At 50.8% G+C, this 23,515-nt stretch overlaps 1 protein-coding gene and 1 long non-coding RNA gene across 3 annotated transcripts in view; one reads left to right on the plus strand and one right to left on the minus strand.

The window, feature by feature from the left end:
* The window catches only part of LOC135905985 (ATP-binding cassette sub-family C member 4-like), a 547,697-nt gene that overhangs the window by 325,210 nt on the left and 198,972 nt on the right, over nt 1–23,515 (plus strand). For both annotated transcript variants that reach the window (XM_065437136.2, XM_065437137.2), the window contains 2 exons: nt 4,326–4,525; nt 5,546–5,901. In XM_065437136.2, coding sequence (XP_065293208.1) covers nt 4,326–4,525; nt 5,546–5,901 — 556 coding nt within the window. The remainder of the gene's footprint in view (nt 1–4,325; nt 4,526–5,545; nt 5,902–23,515) is intronic.
* Nucleotides 1–23,515, minus strand: part of LOC135905986 (uncharacterized) — a 157,783-nt gene that overhangs the window by 70,946 nt on the left and 63,322 nt on the right. The window lies entirely within an intron of this gene.

Raw genomic sequence — 23,515 nt, forward strand, 5'->3', positions numbered from 1 at the left:
CATGTTCTTCCGACGCATGCTGTGGATGGTGTGCATGGGGCATATGCTCGGCGACACGAGAAGCCTGGTGGCGGCGCGTGCGCTGTGTTGTTGCGCGACGAGTTCGCGTGGTGACGGGGAGGCAGGGCGCTCTTCTTTTCCAGGCTGCACGCTACGGCCGGACAGGGGATCCGGCAAGAAGCGCTTACGGCCAGCTGAAATTTTGGTCTTATGTAAAACAAAATACGGAAGGAAAACGACACACACACACACAACCAACAGGAAAACGGGAGTAACTGGGCAGTTCTTCCTAAAAAGGGCGCTTTCACCCTTCGAGGGACTAACTGGATGAATGTGCGCGCCGTGTGAACATTTCGGAGAGCAACTGTTTAGACCCTGGTCGGAAAGAGAGCAACGGGAGTACGACCGACAACAGTTCCTCCCCATGCACTGCGCTGTTTTCCTCCGTGTCGTTGAGTGCTGCGGTGAAAACGGTATTGTCTATAAATCGTGAATAGCACGTAGTTCGGGCACTGTCTATTGAAGCACATGCAAAGCAGCACTTTACCTCTTCGTGAGAAATTTGCGTGAAATTTAAGAGCTGTAACGTGGAAATGAAAGCCCTTCGTGCGCACATCATACGTGAGCGATATACATTAAATGCGCAAGTCAATGATAGACGGCTAGGTTTTCTTAGTCATGTTACTTTTCACCTATGACGCGCGCTGTAGCCGGCGCGGATTCAACGGACGCCGGGGCTTCGTTCAAAGCGGCGGACATTTTGGCCCGTTCGGAGCGGCCGCGACGCATCCCCGCCGAGCGCGTCCCGGCATGTTCAGTGCCACGTGTCTTCGTGTGTGCGTGTGTGTGTGTGTGCCCACGCTTGTCAAAGCGCGGCAACTGGGGAGAGGAGCTCCCCCAGTGTGAAGCGAGGAGGTCTGACCGGCGCCGGCCCGGCTGATGCGTCACCTCCTTGTCTCTACATGTCTCTCAGTCCGTCCGTCGCCGCTGTCACGTGGTGTCGTCCCGTGACCTTCCTTCTTGCCCGCGACGCCAAGAGTATAAGAGCAGCTGCCCCCGGACGCCAGGAGAGAGGCTCCGATTTCTTCTGTTGAGTAACGTGCTCTCCCGTCTCTCTACTTCGGTCGACCTGACCGCCCGCTCTTTGCGATGCTAGAATAAACAAGTTGTTCCGTTAGCAGTCGCCTCATGCTTTGCTGGGACCTTCAGATGCTTCCAGTGTGCCCCAGGCCGCCAGGCCAACGCTACCCTTGGGGCTTGCGACCCATTTGCAACAACGGGCGCCAACGGTCCGGTTGCAACAACGGGTGTCAGCACTGAGGTTCCAACAGCTGGTGGCAGCGCTGAGATTCCAACAGCCGGTGCCATCGGTGCGGTTCAAACAGTCAATAGTACCTAAGTTCGTTCCGTTCCAAGTAGATTACGAACTTAACTGAAGCCGTATGTAGCTCAAACAGGGCACGCTAATCCACAGAGAAATTGGCCTTCTCTGTCATCTTGGGTGCCCTGTTTGAGCGCGCTACACGCATACATCGCGTAGTGGCTCAGTGTATATCACCCTATGAATACTCGGGGCAGGTTTCTTTCCGTAGTCGCTTATGGTTGCAAGTGCACTCGACCTTAGACTATCCTCGCAAAGCATAGACAAAATACCGAGTCGCTTTTATATTGCCGCACCCACATTTTGATGCTTAACCTTATCTCAATATCCTGTTCTGTCAACCGACCTGCCGTGGTGAAGTGATTAGAGTACCTGCCATGCAAGCGCGGGCACGTGAGCTCGAATCCTACTTTGGGGCAATTTTGTGTTCAGCTCAGTAATTTTTAATCTCGGCATAATTGCCTAATTTCATTAACTCCACCTTTGCGGAGCATAGGAAATAATTATCGTTACTTCGAGGAGTACCGGAAAATGACAACTGTTAGACCTGGAAGGAGTACCCTCAATAACCCATTTCCTCCTTCTTAGAGGATATACATATATATATATATATATATATATATATATATATATATATATATATATATATATATATATATATATATATATATATATATATATATATATTATATATATATATATATATACCAGAAAAATGCAGTTCTGGGGCCGGGTAGATATTCACAGTGAAGTAGACGCGCGTATGAAGCGGTTTATTGATGTTTCGGCCGGTGTTCCGCTTTCATCAGAAAATGAAACGTTTCTGATGAAGGCCGGACCCCACCCGAAACCTTAATAAACCGCTTCACACGCACGTCTACCTCACTGTATATATATATATATATATGAAATGAAATAAAATAATACATAAATACGTACACAGATGAAACGTATTAATTATGAAGATGGCGTCACCACTCACTGTTCGCGCTGCCATTGTCTCAGAACGCCATCTCCCTTCGTGATATGGCCAGGGATGGCTTACTTTGCATGGCCATACTTCACGTGTCATGCTAGGCGATTCAACAACGATGAGCGTTCGATCGTTCCTGTGTGTGAAGAATACTTTTGTTTTTCTAAACAGGCGGCTACATCCGCATGCGCTGCAATGCAGGGCTAAGGGTCAAACAATAAAATCTTCCTTACCTCAGTAAGGACGCCTTCATTGCGGGGAGGCCACTTTATGTCACTCCGAAAGCTTCCTTACTGAGGGGCCTTCGGTGAAGGCTTCCTTGGTGCTTCCTCAGCTTAAGGTGGCTCCGAAGCTGCCTTCATGCGTCCTGACGCCTCTCCTGGCCCTGAACGAGCGCTTAACCTGAACACATAGCCACGTGACGTTTCCTTGTGCATGCGTGCTGTCGTCCACCTGCGGAGAAGCGCGAGCACGGTGCGTCTTGCCAGGCATTTGCATTTCAGTCACGCGTGCTGCATGAAAGCGTTGCTAGGCGTTGCTAGGCGTTGCACGACGCCGGCGTGCCAGCGTTGCTGGAGCACATCAAGTTTTGCACTGCATCATGGTACTTTTTTTTTACGTTTAGTGAACAAAACTGGGAATAAACACCCATGCATCTCCATATTAGCTCTTCAATTTAAAAATTGTGTGGCGATACAACATTTTTTTTATTGGATAATGGCGTTCGCGTAAAGCTTTTGAGCGATCATCTTGGACCCAGGCATCCGAAAACCGCTCCTTACGTGAGGATGGGCGAAGGGAGCTTTTAGAGTACGCTTGCTTCCTCCATCAGTCCTTCTCTGGAAGGAGGCCTCACGTAGGGTTAGGAAGCGCTCGAAAGAAAGGAACGTTTCATTCTTTGGGCCTGAGAAAGGAAGAAGGGCTACGAAAGGAAAGGAAGGTCTTCACATAATAATAATAATAATATTTGGGGTTTTACGTGCCAAAACCACTTTCTGATTATGAGGCACGCCGTAGTGGAGGACTCCGGAAATTTTGACCACCTGGGGTTCTTTAACGTGCGCCTAAATCTAAGCACACGGGTGTTTTCGCATTTCGCCCCCATCGATATGCGGTCGCCGTGGCCGGGATTCGATCCCGCGACTTCGTGCTCAGCAGCCCAACACCATGGCCACTGAGCAACCACGGCGGGTGTCTTCACCTACAGGCACGGTCGAACGCGCATCATCTTGGAATTGGCTAGCATGCCACGTCCTCGAGGTCCGGTATGGGAGAATGCAGGGAAAGAATTTCGCTTGCTGAGGCTAGATGGGGCAAGTGGAGAGAGTATCTCGCTTGGCAGTGGCACTGCCTCCTGAATTCATGGGTTTGTGGCACCGAAATATTTCTACCTCGGCTATTAAAGTGCCGATGTGATTTTTTTTATTTGCGGCAGAACGCTTCCTAGAGGACACATAACGACCTCGAGCGTATAACCAAAATCTGCTATGTGGCCAGGTGAGGGGTTCTTTAACATACATGACATCACTCGTCACACTGCCAAATTTCAGGGGGGGGGAGGTATATGTGCACTCGGGTGGCTGCCCAGTGCGACGTACTGCACCATCAAACTCATATTCGCTACCAATTGAAAAGCTGCTGGTTGTAGCGGCATTGAACGCAAACGCAGTAAAATTATCTTAGGAACATACATGTGGCTATCTAAGCCAGCATGAATTCTAAAATAAAGCCAGCTTTCTATATGTCAGGGAAGTGTGGCAACAAGTCGTTTCGCTGCAGTAAGGCATTCCCCTTGAAGTGACGGCTTATCCTATACGAAAGTTTGCTGGTGTAACGGTCCAATAAACTTATAATAGGTACCGTGCCGGATGCACCACAAGAGTAGCACTTTGCCTATTCATTTTTGATCAAGCACTTCTCTCTCGCATCCGATGCCGGCAGTCATGTAACCCGGCGACACTTCTGCTGCAGAGCACGTCCGATCTCAAGGGCAGCGACGCCAAGCAGCCTGCAGAGTCGGAAGAGGCTCGCAGCACGGGCTCCGTCAAGGGTCACGTCTACTGGAGCTACATGCGTGCTGGAGCGGGTCCGCTACTGATGCCTCTACTGTTCGTTAGCAGCATACTTGCGCAAGCCATCTTCAACGGCAGCGACTTCTGGCTTACTTACTGGTACGTCGAGCTTCACTTGTCATCACGCTTTCGTAATATTGGAGAATAGCAACGATGTTTCGGGGCTCTGTTTGACTTTTCCCATTTCTTTTTTCAGTTTTGTTTGAACATTTTTGTAACACAATGCGTGAGATTCACGTCGCAAGGTACAAAAGACAACGCTGTGGTCGACCACAAATCAGTCGCTTTCCCTCGTTTTTTGTATCGTAAATGCCGTTCGTTGTTTTGCGGAAAGCATGTCCCTAACTTTGTACAGAGCTGCCCACAAGAGACACGGACACAAGAAAGAATGATAGGACACACGAGACGCAAGCTTACGACATTTTTTTTTTCTGGAAGAACGTGCTTCCTTCATACAGTTGCTACAACAAGCGCATGTATGGAGAAATTTCATTACACATGTGTCCATCCACTCAAAAAACTTCACTATTTTGCTGACAGTGCAACTAACGTCTCACTTATGCACCTATCTCCTAATTTATAAATATTTTGTGCTTCCATTATCAGGCGAATTCTTTCACTTTTGCTTGAAGCTATTATTGTGCACTGGCTGAACGTGGGTTTGCATCTGTAATCTCGGCACTGAGTGGCTAAGCAGCCACCTGTCTTATTTTGCACTATATTCGCTTGCTCACGGAGCCTGTTGGTACATCGGCCTTATTTTCGTACATGCCAGTGGTATGAGGTAGACTGTGCCTTCATTGCACGCCATATAACTAGTGCTATGTTGCATGTTACCCAAATATATTTCCCGGTTTCTTGTCTCGGCCATTTTGCATAAGTTTGCGCTTATCGGGAGCAAAGAACAACGCTTTTACGTCCACACATTAGGCTACCTTCTCTAAATTGTGTGATACCATATGTATATAAGGCATTACCGTAACTTTCATTTTTAGTTGTGGGCTGGGAAGGTTTTCGCCTACAGAGATCAACATGTCTCTGGTACCCTGCTTCTTTACACACTTACGGCATGCCAACAGGACCAAATGGATAGCTTAGTGAAAGCATCTCCACTTGCAGGACGAGCCAGTCTGAGGGCGCTACAAGGGCTTCCGCCATGCTGTTAAACGCAACTGAGGCCACACTTGAGGTTGACAATGGCACTGCTGCAATGGCAACGACAGTCAGCTTGCTGAACAGCACAGAGCAAGTGGCACTTCTGCTGTCCGGCTGGACAGAATGGTGGTCCTCCCTGGACACCGTGACGTACAACGTAGTGGTGTACGCTATCATCATCGGCGGCCTCATCCTCTCGTCAATGGTCCGCACTGTGGCCTTCTTCGTCATGTGCATGCGGGCATCGGTGAATCTGCACAACCGCATGTTCCGTTGCATAATACGCGCGCCGATACTTTTCTTCGACACGAACCCAATCGGTGAGCTAGCTGGCCAATCACTTCTTCCTAAATTGAATTTCGCGCTTTACGTGCCAGAACCACTACTTGATTGTGACGCACACCTTAGGATTAATTTTGACCACCAGGGGAACTTCAACCTGTTCCCGATACACGGGACCTGGGTGTTCTTGCATTTCGCCCCCGTCAAAGTAAGACAGCCGCGGCCGGGACTCGATCCCGCTACCTTGTGCTTAGCAACCGAGCACCGTAGCCGCCTAACCACCACGGTGGGTCATTACTTCCGGACCTCTTTCTCGCCACCCCTTCATGGCACAACGTAACATTGTCACCACTAAGCTCAAAACGTACAGGTATTCTCGCTCAAATTATTCAAAGCGCAACCAATTTTAGTCCAAGCGCGAGTCAATCTATTCGAGGCGCCACACATTTAATCCTAGCGCCAAATATTTTAATCTATCCACCACGTATTTCATTTCTAAGGCCTGTCAATTCAAGGTAAAGATGCATTTGCGCTGGTGTTCGAGGAAGTTAGAAATGCTGGTAAAATGTTATAATTTTGCGGCATCTAAACACAACTGAAGAGACTTCTTGAAGAGCTTTGTCATGTAAACAACAAAAATGCCTTTTCCACGCGATATATCAAGGAAATAATGCACTGTTATGGACATTATATTGTTGCGGGAAGAAAGCAGGCCCACGAGTGTAAAATAACGTATATTTACAAATGGTGTATATGGCGTTCAGGCAACTTCCAGAGTTCGTCTTCCTCTAGTCTAATTCAACTTCTTCCTCCACTTCCCGGCGGGGTAGCTCCGTCCTGGTGCAAGTTATACAGCCTAACGTAAGGGGGGGAAATAGGGCTTGAGCCTGGTGACGTGAACAACATCGCTGGTTACGTTGGGAGGCTCTGAAGGCTGACCGACTTGGGCGATCTCGTATGTCATGTCAGACCGTTGGTGTAAGATCTGGTACGGACCAGAATAACGGGAAAGTAGTTTTTCCTACAAGCCGACGCAGCGTGAATGCGTCCAGAGAAGGACAAGGGAACCAGGTGAAAAATGGTGGTCTCGGTGCCGAAGGTCATAGCATCGCTTTTCAGAAGCTTGCGAGACTTTGAGGCGATGACGGGCGACATCTCAGGCCTGAGTAGCTAAGTCAATAGCATCGCGAGCGTAACCAGTGCTGGGTGATTGTACTGCGGAAGGTAGCAACGTGTCAAAGGGCAAGGTGGGGTCACGGCCATACAAAAAGAAAAATGCTGAAAATCTGGCAGTGTCATGGCGGGACGAGTTGTATGCGAAAGTGATGTATGGTAAAGCGACGTCCCAGTCGCGGTGATCGTCGGAAACGTACACGGCGAGCATTTCAGTGAGTGTGCGGTTGAGTCGCTCAGTGAGGCCGTTCGTTTGAGGGTGGTACGCGGCAGCAATCAGGTGTTCTGTAGAACAGGAGTGGAGCAGATCATCGACGACCTTCGATAGAAAGTAGCGGTCGCGATCCGTCAGCAACTGGCGAGGGGTGCCGTGGTGCAGAATGACGTCTTCTAGTAAGAAGTTGGCGACATCTGCAGCGCAGCTGTGGCAGCGCTCGTGCGATGGCATATCTCGTGGTATAATCGGTTGTTACAGCAATCCATTTGTTTCCTTTGATGGAAATCGGAAAGGGGCCAAGGCCGTCGAGGCCCACACGGAAGAAGGGCTCTGTAGGTATATCAATTGTTTGAAGCAAACCGGCGAGATACATAGCAGGCGTCTTCCGGCGCTCACACAGGTCGCAAGAAGCGACATAACGATGCACAGAGTGATAAATGCCGGACCAGAAGAAGCGGCGCCGCAGGTGGTCGTAAGTAGGAGTGATGCCCAGATGTCCAGCAGTAGGAGCGTCGTGAAGTTGTTGGAGCACGGCGAGTCGAAGGTGCTTGGGGACGACTAGGAGGAGCTCCGGGCCGTCAGGATGAACGATGCGACGGTATAAAGTTCCATCGCGCAAGGTGAACATCCGAAGGGACGGGTGATCGGGCGAGGAGCTTAGGCGTTCCACAAGTGCTCGAAGAACAGGACCTTTCCGCTGGTCGTCGCCAATATGGAGGAACCCGGAGAGGGATAGAACACTGATGTCCGAGTCTGCATCGGTATCGTCCGGTTGATCCACGGGATTGCGGGACTGGCAGTCAGCGTCTTCATGCAGGCGCCCTGACTTATACCTAATAGTAAACGTATATTCTTATACACGCAATGCCCAACGTGCAAGTAGTCCAGTTGGGTCCTTCAAAGAGGACAGCCAGCAGAGGGCGTGATGATCGGTTACGACGCAGAAGCTCCGACCGAAAAGGTACGGTCGAAATTTCGCGACCACCCATACGAGCGCTAAACATTCTCTTTCAGTAATAGAGTAATTTCTCCCGGGAATGGAAAGAAGGCGGCTAGCGTAAGCGATGACACGGTCTTGGCCCTTATTTTGTTATAGCGCAAGCTTGACACGGACAACAGATGACACATCTGACACACACAGCGCTACTTTCAAGAACAGATTTATTTCTCGTTCTCGTCGCGATATATACACCCTCGACCCGTCATACGGCACACGTGAAATTTTTGTAAAAATAAACAAAAAATATAAACTGGGAACCATACGTAGGCAGTTTCTTGACTCAAATATTCACAGACATGTACACGTTCAACGCTGACAAGGATAATTCAGCTGTTTTGAAGATAAAGAAATGGAAGGTTTACTGGCGCATGCCTCGCCGAATGTTGATATGTGTCTGGCTTCTATTATCAAGCGCGTCATTTCACACCAGCTTCTACTCATGACAGTCACCATGAGTAAAAGCAGGTGTGAAATGGCCGCCTATGAATGGGGCTGGCGTCACCGGTGTTGATGCGATGCGTGAAAACAGATGTCTGGCAAAGTGGACGGTCGTCCAAATCAAAGATGTCCCGATAAGATGACAGGAGGTGATCAAGAGCTGTTGTTTGCTCTTGATCTTGATCTTGTTGTTTGCTCTTGAAGGAAGGTCAGGGGCGATCATCTTAGAAACATCGTCCGCAGGCGTCGAGTACGAAGGAGTGGGTGACAAAGGTCCGTTCGCACTGAGGAAGGATTCCGAGGTCAAAGAAAAAACCTCAAATTCTTCCAAAGGAGTGAAATGCGCTATGGCGATACCGTGTGGCAGCACATGTGACGAAAACCCAAAATTGAGGATGGGCACGCGAGCGCAGTTTTCGCGGATCCGGATTAAGGTGCTCGGCAGGGCAATATTACTCGACAAAACCACGTAAGTAAGCGCCGACATGACGTATTTGCCATCAGGTACGGGAGGACAGGGCGTCAGGAGGACATTTGTAGCCGCCTGTGGAAGCCGCCTTGCAAATTCAGCAGAACATAAGCGGTGTGAAGCACAAGTGGTTGCCTAAGCAGGAAGCGGCGGATCCAACTGTACAACACCTGTGGAGCAGTCAATTTGGGCAGAGTGTTTCGAAAGGAAGTCGAGGCCGATAATTAGGCCGTGTGGACAGTGTTAAAGGATGAGAAATAGAACAACGGTATAATGGCCCCCAATGGTCACACGTGCTGTGCACATTCCAAGGACCGGTGACGTACGGTCATCGGCGACTCGCACAGTGCACGGTACGGCGGGTGTCAGAACGTTTTTGAGCCTTCGGCGGAGAACAGCGCTCATAACTGCAAGCTGCGATCTTGTATCAACGAGAGACCTAACAGGAACGCCATCAACTTCAATGTCCAGTAGGTTTTCGCATGTAGGCAGGGTCAACAGAGGATTTGTGAGTCGGGTTGGAGTTGCAGCTTCACCTCCGGGAGCTGCACCGCCTAGTTTCGCGAAGCGAAGCGACCATTTCCAGCAGCGGACGAAGAGCGGTGAACGAGAGGCGAACGGGACTGAACAATTAAAACAGATGGGTTTATCCGCAGTGCGCCATTCAGCTGGGTTGCGACAGAGTGGCGGAAAGCTTTGCGTCTGGGAGCGAGCGGTCGGAGAAATTTGGTAGGTGTTTGTATGGCGGACCGAGCAGAGAGATGGAATGCCCAAACTTGCTAATTCCTCCCGAACGACCACTTGTATAAGGGAGATAGGGGGTATGCTTTCCCGACAGTCTGGACATACTGGAGCCGGGGCCATGGCCTCAAGCTCACGGCGAACGATGCGCGTTATTTCTTCCGGTCCTGTGGGCTAAACGAACCGCGGCGGGTCTTCGCAAGAAGATGTCGCAGCGGTATTGGGCAATCGGTCGAAAGTTCGAGTGATGTGGCGACCCTTCGCTTGTTCGAAGCGCCGGCACTCTTATATAATTGCATCCACAGTGGCACAATCCTTACACATCAGGAGATTGAAGGCATCGTCTGCAATACCTTTCAATATATTGACACGTGTACTTATCTTTATCGGGCAACCACGTTTCGCCGCTTAACAACTGTAATCGCAGAGCGAGGGACGCGCCTGCATGTATCCGACGTTTCTGGAAAGTTATCGACGCTTCTATCCGCGTGTCTGTTGTCGCCGAACCTTGTGTTATCAGATTTCATCGCGTGACACGAATGGTGTAGAACTTTGTGGAAGACACGCGGGTCCCATCAGTTAATCTGGAACATTCGATGACTGATCTATAAAAGCCGACGCGCTTGACCCGCTGATCAGATTTTCGACGATCGCCGAGCGTGTTCGCCGCTATCGTTGCGCTATAAGTGTAGCCTGTTTTGTGGGCACAGGTTCGCCCAATAAAAGTTAGTTTTCTTGTTCACAGTATTGCTACTGTCTTATTCAACGTCACCACCACGTGACATCTGGTGGAGGTGCTTGTGCGTTCATGTACCGAACGCCCCCGCAAAGTCGCGACCCAAGCCCGAAGCCCGAGGACAGAACCAACATCGCCGAAGACCAGCGTGCTAGCCGCAGACTGCAAGGACCGCCCCCAGAGCACGGACTTCTACCTGAGACGACAAAGAAGATCGTGGTCAAGACAACGCCAATGGCTGCCCCGGCGTCCCCTGTTATCCTACAACAACCTCGGGACCCACCAACCTTCCATGGAGCAGCGACTGAAGACCCGGAATCATGGCTGGAGACCTACGAACGAATCGCAACATTCAACAACTGGGACTCCGACGAGAAGCTGCGGCATGTCTACTTCGCCTTAGAAGACACCGCCAGAACTTGGTTTGAGAACAGGTAATCGACCTTGACAACGTGGGACCTGTTCCGTAGCGGCTTCCTACGCACCTTTACAAGCGTCGTGCGCAAGGAAAGGGCTGAAGCTATGCTGGACGCCCGAGTGCAGCTACCAAACGAGAACGTTGCCATTTTTACAGAAGAAATGAGCCGTTTGTTCCGCCACGCCGACCCGGATATGGCCGAGGAGAAGAAAGTCCGCCTACTGATGCGTGGGGTAAAGGAGGAACTTTTCGCCGGGATGGTAAGAAGCCCACCGAAGACCGTCGAAGAGTTTCTTTCTGAGGCGACGAACATCGAGAAGACACTCGAAATGCGGAACCGGCAATTCAACCGCCGTACAGGCTCTACCCACTACGCAGGAATTCAATCGCTGGCCACGGACGATCTGCGCGAGACCATCAGGGCCATTGTGCGCGAGGAACTGCGGAGGGTCTTGCCTTCGTCGCAGCCTCAAGTGGCCTCGATCGCCGACATCGTAAAAGAAGAGGTGCACCGATCGCTTGGAGTTCCTCAAGTGCAACCAGAACCGCCGCAGCCTCAGCCGCAAGCGATGAGCTACGCCGCCGTCGCCCGCCGTCAAGGTCCCCTTCCACGACCGCGCCAGGACCCCGTAACGCCGCAATTCCGTCGACCACCACCGCCGCCGCCAGCACGCCCACCCGTCGCCCAGCGCAGCTACCCGAGGAAGACAGACGTTTGGCGTGCTCCTGACCACCGCCCGCTCTGCTACCACTGCGGAGAAGCTGGTCACGTCTACCGACGATGCCCGTACCGAGAGATGGGACTGCGAGGTTTCGCCGTCAACGCGCCGCGTCCACAGCTTGGAGAGCGCCCACGTGACATCGCCGACTACCTCGCCGCCACTCAGTGGAGCCCTCGACGACCGTCCCGTTCGCCGTCACCAGGCCGCTACCTGTCGCCGCAGCGCCGACCGTACACCGGCCCAGCCCGGGGCCGCTCTGCGAGCCCATATCCGGAAAACTAAAAGCAGCAACCGATGGAGGTGCGGTTGCTGTTCGTCGAACTGACGAAGATCCTCCGCCGCCGACGAAGACGACGAAGAAACCATCTCGACGACCTAATGACGACACGCCGCCGTCCCGAAGAAGTCGGGAAGCCAAGACTACACCGACGATAGACGACTTGACGACGCAACGTTCCAGCTTCAGTTCAACACGACGCAGCCGTGATCCGACGCCAAGACCCAACTGCAACGCCAGACAAAGAACAACCGACCTCGACGTGCTTCTCGACGGCCACGCAGTCACTGCCTTAGTCGACACAGGGGCCGATTACTCCGTAATGAGTGGACACATCGCCGCCCAGTTGAAGAAAGTTAAGACCGCATGGGAAGGCCCTCAGATTCGAACCGCTGGAGGACACCTCATCACGCCGACTGGGATCTGCACGGCAAGAATAACCATTCATGACCGGACTTACCCTGCCACCTTCGTTATCCTCCAACAGTGTTCACGAGACGTCATTCTCGGTATGGACTTCCTCAACCAACACGGCGCAGTCATGGACCTGAAGTCGAAGTCAATAACACTGTCGGAAGATCATGCGATACCGCCGGAGAGCCCTCGTAGTCACCACGCCTTGAGTGTGCTCGAAGAGCAAGTGAGCATCCCGCCTCGCTGCAGCATTGTTATTTCGGTCAGCACCGAAACACCCGCTGACGTAGAAGGCGTCATCGAAGGCGACCAACGTCTACTGCTAGACCGTGAAATTTGCGTCGCAAGAGGGATCGCTCGACTGCATGAAGGGAAAACTGAAGTGTTGCTGACAAACTTCAGCCAGGAGTTCAAGCACATCAACAAGGGCACGACGATCGCGTACATCGAGGAAATTCTGGAAACAAGTAATGCGTTTGTCCTCTCGGATTCCGCCGCATCTACCCTGACGACTGTGGTTCCCGAACCAGACTACGACATTAATCCAAATCTCCCTATGATTAAGCAACAGGAGCTCAGAAGTCTGCTCCGACGATACAAAGGCTGCTTTTCGACGTCATCGAGGATTCGACAAACACCAGTCGCCAAGCATCGCATAATCACCGAGGAATGCGCTCGACCACTCCGTCAGAGCCCTTACCGCGTTTCGCCGCGAGAACGCGAAGCTATAAGAGAACAAGTCGACGAAATGCTGCGCGACGACATCATCCAGCCATCGAAAAGCCCGTGGGCATCCCCTGTTGTCCTGGTGAAGAAAAAGGACGGAACCCTGCGTTTCTGCGTCGATTATCGTCGTCTGAACAAGATCACAAAGAAGGACGTATACCCCCTCCCACGGATAGACGACGCATTGGATCGGCTCTGCAACGCCAAATACTTCTCGTCCATGGACCTCAAGTCTGGCTATTGGCAAATAGAAGTCGACGAAAGAGATCGCGAAAAGACCGCCTTCATCACCCCAGACGGCCTCTACGAGTTCAAGGTTATGCCATTCGGACTGTGCTCGGCGCCTGCAACGTTCCAGCGCGTGATGGACACGGTTTTAGCAGGATTGAAGTGGCAGACCTGTCTCGTATACTTGGATGACGTCGTCGTCTTCGCCGGAAATTTCGACGTTCACCTTAGGCGGCTTGCAACAGTACTAGAGGCCATCAGGTCATCAGGACTTACTCTGAAGCCGGAAAAGTGCCGCTTCGCTTACGAGGAGCTTCTATTTTTAGGCCACGTCATCAGCAAATCTGGAGTCCGCCCCGACCCGCAGAAGACAGCGGCCATAGCAAAGTTCCCGCAGCCCATCGACAAGAAGGCAGTGCGTAGATTTCTTGGCATGTGTGCCTACTACAGGCGATTTGTCAAGAACTTTTCGCGCATCGCTGAGCCGCTGACGCAGCTAACTAAATGTGACGTCGGGTTCAAGTGGGAAAAGCCGCAGGCCGACGCATTTCAAGAACTCAAACGACGCATGCAGTCGCCGCCCGTACTTGCGCACTTCGACGAGCACGCCGATACCGAAATCCACACTGACGCCAGTAGCCTAGGCCTCGGTGCCGTCCTAGTCCAGAGAAAAGATGGACATGAACACGTGATAGCTTACGCTAGCCGGTCGTTGTCAAAAGCGGAAGGCAATTATTCTACAACCGAAAAGGAATGCCTCGCCATCGTTTGGTCTACAGCGAAATTTCGCCCTTACCTATATGGCAGGCCATTCAAAGTCGTCAGCGATCACCACGCCTTGTGTTGGCTAGCGAATTTAAAGGATCCCTCTGGACGGCTGGCACGGTGGAGCCTCAGACTACAAGAATACGACATCACTGTAACATACACGTCCGGACGAAAACACTCATACGCCGATTGCCTATCACGTGCCCCCATTGACCCGCCGCCGCAAGATGACGAGGATGACGACGCCTTCCTTGGAATAATAAGCGCGGAAGACTTCGCCGAACAACAACGAGCGGACCCGGAGCTTAAAGGCCTCGTCGATTATTTGGAAGGGCACACCGACGTTGTCCCCAGGGCATTTAAGCGCGGATTATCTTCCTTCACGCTTCAAGACAGTCTACTCGTGAAGAAGAACTTCTCACGAGTCCGCGCCAATTACCTTCTTGTTGTCCCGTCAGGACTTCGTCCAGAAGTATTGGACGCCCTACATGACGATCCGACCGCTGGACACCTCGGATTTTCCCGGACACTATCGAGGATACAAGAAAAGTGTTATTGGCCGCGCCTGACCGCCGACGTCGCCCGTTATGTCAGAACATGCCGAGACTGTCAGCGACGCAAGACACCGCCGACAAGGCCAGCCGGATTACTACAGCCAATCGAGCCTCCTTGCCGACCATTCCAGCAGATCGGGATGGACTTACTGGGACCCTTTCCGACGTCAACAAACGGAAATAAGTGGATCGTCGTGGCGACAGACTACCTCACCCGCTTCGCTGAAACTAAAGCACTGCCAAAAGGTAGCGCAGCCGAAGTGGCGAAATTTTTTGTCGAAAACATTCTGCTTCGACATGGCGCCCCAGAAGTCCTCATCACCGACAGAGGAACGGCCTTTACAGCGGAGCTCACCCAAGCCATTCTGAAATACAGTCAGACAAGGCACAGGAGGACAACGGCCTACCACCCGCAGACGAATGGTCTTACGGAGCGGCTGAATAAGACCCTCGCCGACATGCTAGCGATGTACGTCGACGTCGAACACAAGACCTGGGATGCCGTCCTGCCGTACGTAACATTCGCTTATAACACGGCGGTACAAGAAACAACACAGATCACGCCGTTCAAGCTGGTCTACGGCAGGAACCCGACGACGACGCTTGACGCCATGCTGCCGCATGTAACTGACGAAGAGAATGTTGACGTCGCTAGCTATCTCCAGCGCGCCGAAGAAGCCCGACAGCTCGCCCGCCTACGGATCAAGACCCAGCAGCGTACCGACAGCCGACACTACAACCTCCGACGACGCTTCGTCGAGTACCAGCCCGGCGACCGTGTTTGGGTATGGACCCCGATACGCCGGCGAGGACTCAGTGAGAAGCTGCTGCGACGCTATTTCGGACCCTACAAGGTCATCCGACGTATTGGCGCACTAGACTATGAGGTCGTGCCAGACGGCATTTCGCACTCACAGCGGCGCCGCGCACGATCTGAAGTGGTCCACGTGGTGCGCCTTAAACCATTTTACGGACGCTGATGAACTTCCTTAGTTTGTTGTTTTCTTTGATACGAGTGCTTTTCTTTGTTACTTTCGTTTGTTTGCAGCATCGGGTCGATGCTTTTTAAGAGGGGGGTAATGACACGTGTAGTTATCTTTATCGGGCAACCACGTTTCGCCGCTTAACAACTGTAATCGCAGAGCGAGGGACGCGCCTGCATGTATCCGACGTTTCTGGAAAGTTATCGACGCTTCTATCCGCGTGTCTGTTGTCGCCGAACCTTGTGTTATCAGATTTCATCGCGTGACACGAATGGTGTAGAACTTTGTGGAAGACACGCGGGTCCCATCAGTTAATCTGGAACATTCGATGACTGATCTATAAAAGCCGACGCGCTTGACCCGCTGATCAGATTTTCGACGATCGCCGAGCGTGTTCGCCGCTATCGTTGCGCTATAAGTGTAGCCTGTTTTGTGGGCACAGGTTCGCCCAATAAAAGTTAGTTTTCTTGTTCACAGTATTGCTACTGTCTTATTCAACGTCACCACCACGTGACAATATGACCAATCTTGTCTGCCTCGGTGATTTTGTCATCAACCTTGTGACAGAGGGCCAGCACATCCTGTTTGTACACGACATAGGATTCTGTGGACGTCGGGGCGCGGCACGCAAATTCTTTTTTTTTGCTGCCAGCTGATGACCGACAGGTCTGCTAAACAGGTCTCCCATTTTTCCTTTGCAGACATCCCAGCTCATTAGGTCAGCTTCATGTGTGTCTTACCATTGCTTCGCAGTTCCCCTCAGATAAAATATCACGTTTGCTAGCATCATTGTTGGATCCCACCTGTTGTTGTCGCACACTCGCTCGTACATCGTAAGCCAGTCCTCGACGTCGGCGCTGTCCGTGCCAGGAAATGTCCCCGGTTCGCGTGGATGAGTGAGGATTGCCGTTGGCACGGGCTGCCGGGGCGTTGTCGCTTGTGTCGGTTGATTTGCCATTGCGGCGACAGGTAGTTCCGTGGTTGTACCCCGCACCTTCCACCAAAATGTTGCGGGGAGAAAGCTGGCCCATGAGTGTAAAATAACGTATATTTACAAAGGGTGTATATGGCGTTCAGGCAACTGCCAGACTTCGTCTTCCTATAGTCCAGTTCAACTTCAACTGTAACAATATAATCGCCATAAACAGGTGATGAAAAACGCAGCCATTTGATGGATTTGCTAACATGCACTGAAACAAGGGAGCATCCAGCAACAAGCCGTTAATTTCTAAAGCTGATAAAAGCAGGCTGAAAAGAGCGTCAACTGACATCTCATCATTTTGTTTTATACAAGCCCCGCTGACATGGGTATCAGATGGGCGAGCTTCGAACAGTCTCTGCCAATATAACCACGTAGCGCATCTAAGATCACGTGGAAGACCACGTCTGGGGATCTCACGTAGTATTCGCCAGTGTATTCCTGACCCCCAAGCATATTGACAGGGATATCAAATGATCGGGGGCTTTAAAGGAGCTCTGTGATAGTACCCACAAATGGCACATCAGAAAAGGTGGGGAAGGATCTCACCTGACATTGCGTAACTTTCGGAAGCCCAACTGTGATTCACAAACACAGTGAGCGGGATGTCCAACGAAACGGAATAGCAAACCTATGCGATCTTACACTCGTAGCGATCGTCAAACCACGTAGGAGACGCTCTCACGTGACTTCACGCATATTTCGCTGACCCCTTCGCTATTCCCAACCATACTGACATGGATATCAAACGATCATGATTCGAACAAAGCCTGCGATGGTACGCACTTCGCGTACTTCCGACCAACCGGGAAGGAGTAACGTGACATCAAATAACTTTAGCCATGCAATGGGTAATTACTAACCATGATGACACGGACAGTTAACGAACGGGAACCACAAAGCTATGTGACCACACCCACGTAGCAAACGTCAGATCAAATGGGAAAGTGCGTCACGTGACCTCACGTATCTTTCACTAGCCATGCGTTGTTCCCATACCTACATTAGTGGGTATTGACACGTGCACTTATCTTTATCGGGCGACCACGTTTCGCCACCTAACAAATGTTATCGCACAGCGCGGCACGCGCCTGTATGTATCCGAAGTTTCTGGAAAGTTATCGATGCTTCTATTCACTGTCTGTTGTCGCCGAACCTTGTGATATCTGATTTCATCACCTGACGCGAATGGTGTAGAACTATGTGGAAGGCACGCGGGTCCGAACGATTAGTCTGGAACATTCGACGACTACTGTATAAAAGCCGACGCGCTTGACCCGCTGATCAGATTTTCGACGATCGCCGACTGTGTTTGCCGCTCTCGTTGTGCTTCAAGTGTAGCCTGTTTTGTGGGCACAGGTTCGCCCAATTAAAGCTAGTTTTGCCTTTCACAGTATTGCTACTGTGTTATTTGACGTCACGACCATGTGACAATATCAAACGAACGCTTTTCGATGGTGCCCACTTCGCGCACGTCGACCACGAGGAAAAGGTTGTCACGTCACTTTACGTAACTTTCGCCACGCTCATGGGTCATACAGAACCATACTCACATAGATATCAAATGAATCGGAAGTGCAATAGTTATGCGATAATACCCACGTAGCAAGGGTAGAATTACGTGGGAACGGGCGTCACGTGACCTCGCGTATCTTTTGCTAGCACATGCCTGATTAACATCAAACCAACGGGCTTCGAAGACGTTCTGTAATGGTACGTACGTAGAGACAGTCGGGCCACTTCGTAGAGATCGTTACGTGAAAATACGTAACTTACGCTAGGCTCATGAGTTATTCCCAATCCTACTGACATGGACACCAAAAGAAAGGTCTTCGATGACGCTCTGTGAAGGCAACCACGCAGGACATATCAGATCAGGTGGTAAGGGGTGTCACGTGAGCTAGCGTAACGTTCAAAAGCCCATATGTGATTCACAACGACACTTAAATGGGTGTCAAAAGAACGAGAATCGCAAACGCTATGCGACGGTACACACTTAGGCAATGTCAAATTTTATGGGAAAGCGTGTCACGTGGCATTACGCATCTCTCGCTAGCCTCATGGCTCATTCCCTAACCATACTAAGATGGTTATCAAACCAACGGGCTCGAAGAAGCTCTGCGATGGTATGCAGGTCGCGTACTTCAGACCAAGCGAAAAAGGATCACGTAACATCACGTAACCTTCGAAAGCCGATAGGTAATTTTCAACCATTCCGACATGGATATTGCCATGTAGTAGTGACAATTCACTCGATGATTAGAGGTCATGTCATACTCCCGTTAGGTCACATGAAAGTCCTCACGTGGTCAGACGTGCTCTTCGTGGGTACCATCCCAGAGCGTATTCAAAGCATGATATAGATACGCGAATGAAGGATTGATACTGGAGACAATTTACAAAGCATATTTACACGGGATAACAGCAGCGCTGGCCAGTTCAGCCGACAGCTCGAGAGCCAGAGAGCGTTCGTCGTCTTCGTCGGGGCGCCTGCATGCATGAGCCACAAGAAACACTCAATATGCGTGTATCATTACCCTCGGCGGCAAAAGCACCGCTTGGGGAGTCTAAATATTGGTGATAACAGGACAGTAATATGGCTTGAGGTGTGCGACATCCACAACGTCAGTGGAATTCGGGGCAGATGAGGCACTGGTACTTACTAGGGCGATTTCGTAGGTAATTGGACTCACGGCCCTCAGCACCCGATATGGGCCTGTGCACGGAGACACGAGTTTTTCTGACAGGCCAATGCGACGAGTCGGGGACCATAGGAGTACCAGAGATCCAGGCGAAAAGTAGACGTCTCTGTGTTGGCGATCGTACAAGCGCCGTTGCTTCTTTTGAAAGGTTAGGAGGCGAGCGCGCGCAATCTTGCGTGCTTGGACGGCCCTGGTGGTGGCAGCAAGTGCATACTCGCTTATCTCTTCTGCGGCGGATGGAAGCGATGCGCCCAGTGGCAATATCGGTTCTCGGTCGAACAGCAGAAAGAACGGGGAATAACCGGCAGTGTCATAACGCGATGAATTATATGCAAAAGTGACGTAGGGTAGGGCAAGGTCCCAATCAGTATGGTCGGACGAGACGTACTTTGTAAGCATGTCTGTTAGGATGCGATTCAGACGCTCAGTGAGACCATTAGTCTGTAGATGGGAAGGTGCAGTCAGCTTGTGCTTGGCAGAGCAGTACTGCTGGATGTCGGCGATGACTTGAGAAAGAAATGTCTGACCACGGTCTGCGAGCAGTTAGTGTGGAGAACCATTCTGCAGAATCACGTCACGTAAAAGAAAATCGGCGGCACCTGTGGCGCAGCTTGGTGGAAGCGCTCTGGGGATGGCGTAACGCGTGGCGAAGTCTTTAACGAAGCGTCGGAAGTAGGAGCAGAGACCTACAAAACTTCGGACGTCTTTGACAGACTCAAGTACAGGAAAAGACGTGACAGCACGAATTTTTCCGGGTCTGGTTGAATACCGGAAGCGTCGACGAGGAGGCCCAGTACTGTAATCTGCCGGTGACCGAAGTGAGACTTCGAGGAATTTGGTTGGAGCCCAGCCTCGCGCAAGATTTGAAGAACAGCTGATAAGCGCTCAAGGTATGTCTCAAATGTAGACGAAAATACGAGAACGTCGTCTAGGTAGTAGACGCATGCTGACCATTTGAACCTTTGAAGCAGAGTCCGTCATACGTTCGAACGTGGCTGGGGCGTTGCATACACCGAATGGCGCAACTTTGAATTGATATAGAACACCAGGAGTGAGGAACGTGGTTTCTCTTGGTCTTTTGCATTTACAGAAATCTGGCAATGACCAGACCACAGCTCTACTGATGAAAAGTAGTTGGCACCGTGGATACAATCGAGTGCGTTGTCAATGTGAGGCAATGGGTAGCTTTGTAATGCGGTTTAGATGACAATAATCTATGCAGAAATGCCATGTGCCATCTTTCATTTCAACAAGCACCATGGGCGATGCCCAAGGGCTCGACTGAGGTTGAACAATGCCTTTGGGAAGCATCTTGTTCACTTCATCTTGATTAACCTTACGCTCAGAAGCCGAAACTCGATATGGCCGGCGATGAATAAGACTGGTATCACCAGTATTTATGTGATGCTTAACATTTGAAGTCTGGCCTGATTGGCGATTGCTGATGTCAAAGATGTCGTGGTAGAAAACCAAAAGGCGACATAGCTGCTGCTTGTTCAGGCAATAGGTCCGAAGCAATCATGAGACGAAATGTTGCGTCCGGGCAAATAGCATCCTATGGACATGGTGAAGAATGAGCAGACGTCTACGGAAAACGTCGTGACGTGGTCATCTCCGATAGCACGGAGTGTTGCAACCGATATGCCTTTGGGTAGAACTTCCTTTGTCACGCCAAAATAACGACGGGGAGGCATGTCCGGTTATCGGCGATGGTGATGACGGAGTGGGGCAAAGTGATATGGCGCATCAAAAAGACATCAGGAACAGGTGTATTGACGCAATAACCATCGGGCACAGGAAACGATGATAGCAAATCGATGAAAGTCAAGGCTTTAGGCGCCATGTGGATGAAGGTGGTCGTACTAAAGTTGTTCGCCAGTTCGGCACGAATATGCGCGAGTAGAGAAAGTTCGAGGCAAATGGTACCGGCAGAACAGTCGATCAAAGCTGAATGCACCGTAAGAAAATCGAGTCTGAGGATTAGGTCATGGGGACAATTGGTCAGCACTGTAAAAAGAACAGGAACGTGGCGGTCGGCGATACTTATACGCGAAGTACACATGCCAGTGACGTTAACAGTGCTGCCATTGGTCACGCGTACGGCTAAATTAGTAGCAGGCGTGAGAACCTTCCTCAGTCGACGACGGAGATTACAACTCATTGTGGACACCTGGGCTCCAGTATCTATTAACGCTGTCAAAGGGACACCGTCGACATGGACATCATGTAAGTTCTGGTTCGTTGGAAGCGTCAATGGAGGATTTCGACTCGACAAAGATAATGCAGCAATATAAATGCGATTATGGTTGGAAAGCACCCAAGGGCCTGCGAAAGTTACGTGAGGTCACGTGATACCCTTCGTCACGTGGTCTGGGGGTCACTATGTGGGTATCACCGCATAATTTCTTCGATTCCTGTTCGTTTGATATCCATGGCGGAATAGTTGGAAATTACCTATGGACTTGTCAAAGTTACGTGATTATGCGTGACTCTACTACATGTCTGAAGTATGCGACGTGCGTATCATTGCATAATTTCTTCGAAGCCCGCTGTTTTGATTTACATGTCAGTATGGTTGGGAATGATTCATCAGCCTGGCGAAAGTTACGTAAGGTCACGTGGCACCGTTTCCCAACTGACTTGACATTTAGAACGTGCGTACGGTCGCATAGCTTTTGCAACTGTCGCTGGTTTCATACCCATGTGGGTGTGTTTGTCAATACCATGTGGGCTTTCCAGGGCTACGCTAGGTCACGTAACACCCTTTAGCAGTTGGTCTTACGTTTCTTGCGTGAATGCCATCACAGAGCTTCTTCGTTGACCGTTCGTATGGTATTCATGTCAGTATGAATTACCGATGAGCTTAGTGAAAGTTGCGTAATGTCACGGGTCACCTTTTTTCTCGTGGTTTGACGAGCGCGAAGGGCATACTATCGCCGAGGTTGTCGGAAGATTGCTCCTTCGGTATCCATGTAACTATGGTTGGCATAGCATCACGCATGGGCTAGCGAAAGCTACGCGAGGTCACGCGACACCCTTTACAATGTGATTTGACGTTCGCTATGTGTGTACCATCGCACAGATTCTGCGATTGCCATTCGTTTGATGTGCGTGTCGGCATGGTTGCTAATTACCCATGGGCTGGCTAAAGTTGCGTGAAGTTAAGTGACTCATTTTCACGTGGCCGGAAGTGCGCGACGTCGGTACCATCGCAGAGCTTCTTCGAAGCCCGCTGGTTTGACATCCCTGTTAATATGTTTCGTCATGACCAATGAGCCTGGCGACATACGTAATGTCACGTGACACCCTTTTCAATCTGATTTGACGTTCCCTACGTGCGTGCTGTTACACAGTTTTCGCAAGTCTCGTTCGTTTGATACCCATGTCTGTGTGTTTGTGAATCACGTGTGGGATCTCGAAAGTTGAACAAAGTCACGTGACAGCCTTTACCACCTGTCTGACGTGTCTTACGTGGCTTCCACCACAGAGCTTCCTTGAAGACCGTTGGTTTGATATCCATGTAAGTATGGTTCCGAATCCCGCATGACCTATGGAAAGATACCTAAGGTCCCGTGACACCATGTCCAACGTGATTTGACGTTCGCTACGTGGGTACCATGGCACAGCTTTTGCGGTTCCCATGCGTTTGATATCCAGGTCGTCGTGGTTAGTTTTTACCCCAGGGCTGGCTAAATTTACGCGATGCCACGTGACCCTCTCCCACTTGGTCTGAAGTACGCGAAGTGCGTACCTTCGCAGACCTTGTTCAAATCCTGATCGTATGTTATCCATGTCAGTATGGTTGGGAATCACGCATAGGTCAGTGAAATATACGTGCAGTCACGTGACAGCGTCTCCTACGTGGTTTGACGCTTGCTACGCGTGTAACATGGCACAGCTTTTGCGACTCCCTTTCGTTTTACACAAATCTCACTGTGTTTGTGAACCGCATGTGGGCTTCCAAAAGTTGCGCAAGGCCATGTGACATACTTTACCACTTGGTCTGAAGCGCCTTTCGTTGGTACTGTCATAGAGCTCCTTCAAAGCCCGATTGTTTGATAACCATGTCAATATGCTTGGGGATCAAGAATAAGCTAGCGAATATTA

The sequence above is a fragment of the Dermacentor albipictus genome, chromosome 1 (genome assembly GCF_038994185.2).
Source record: "Dermacentor albipictus isolate Rhodes 1998 colony chromosome 1, USDA_Dalb.pri_finalv2, whole genome shotgun sequence".
NCBI lineage: Eukaryota > Metazoa > Arthropoda > Arachnida > Ixodida > Ixodidae > Dermacentor > Dermacentor albipictus.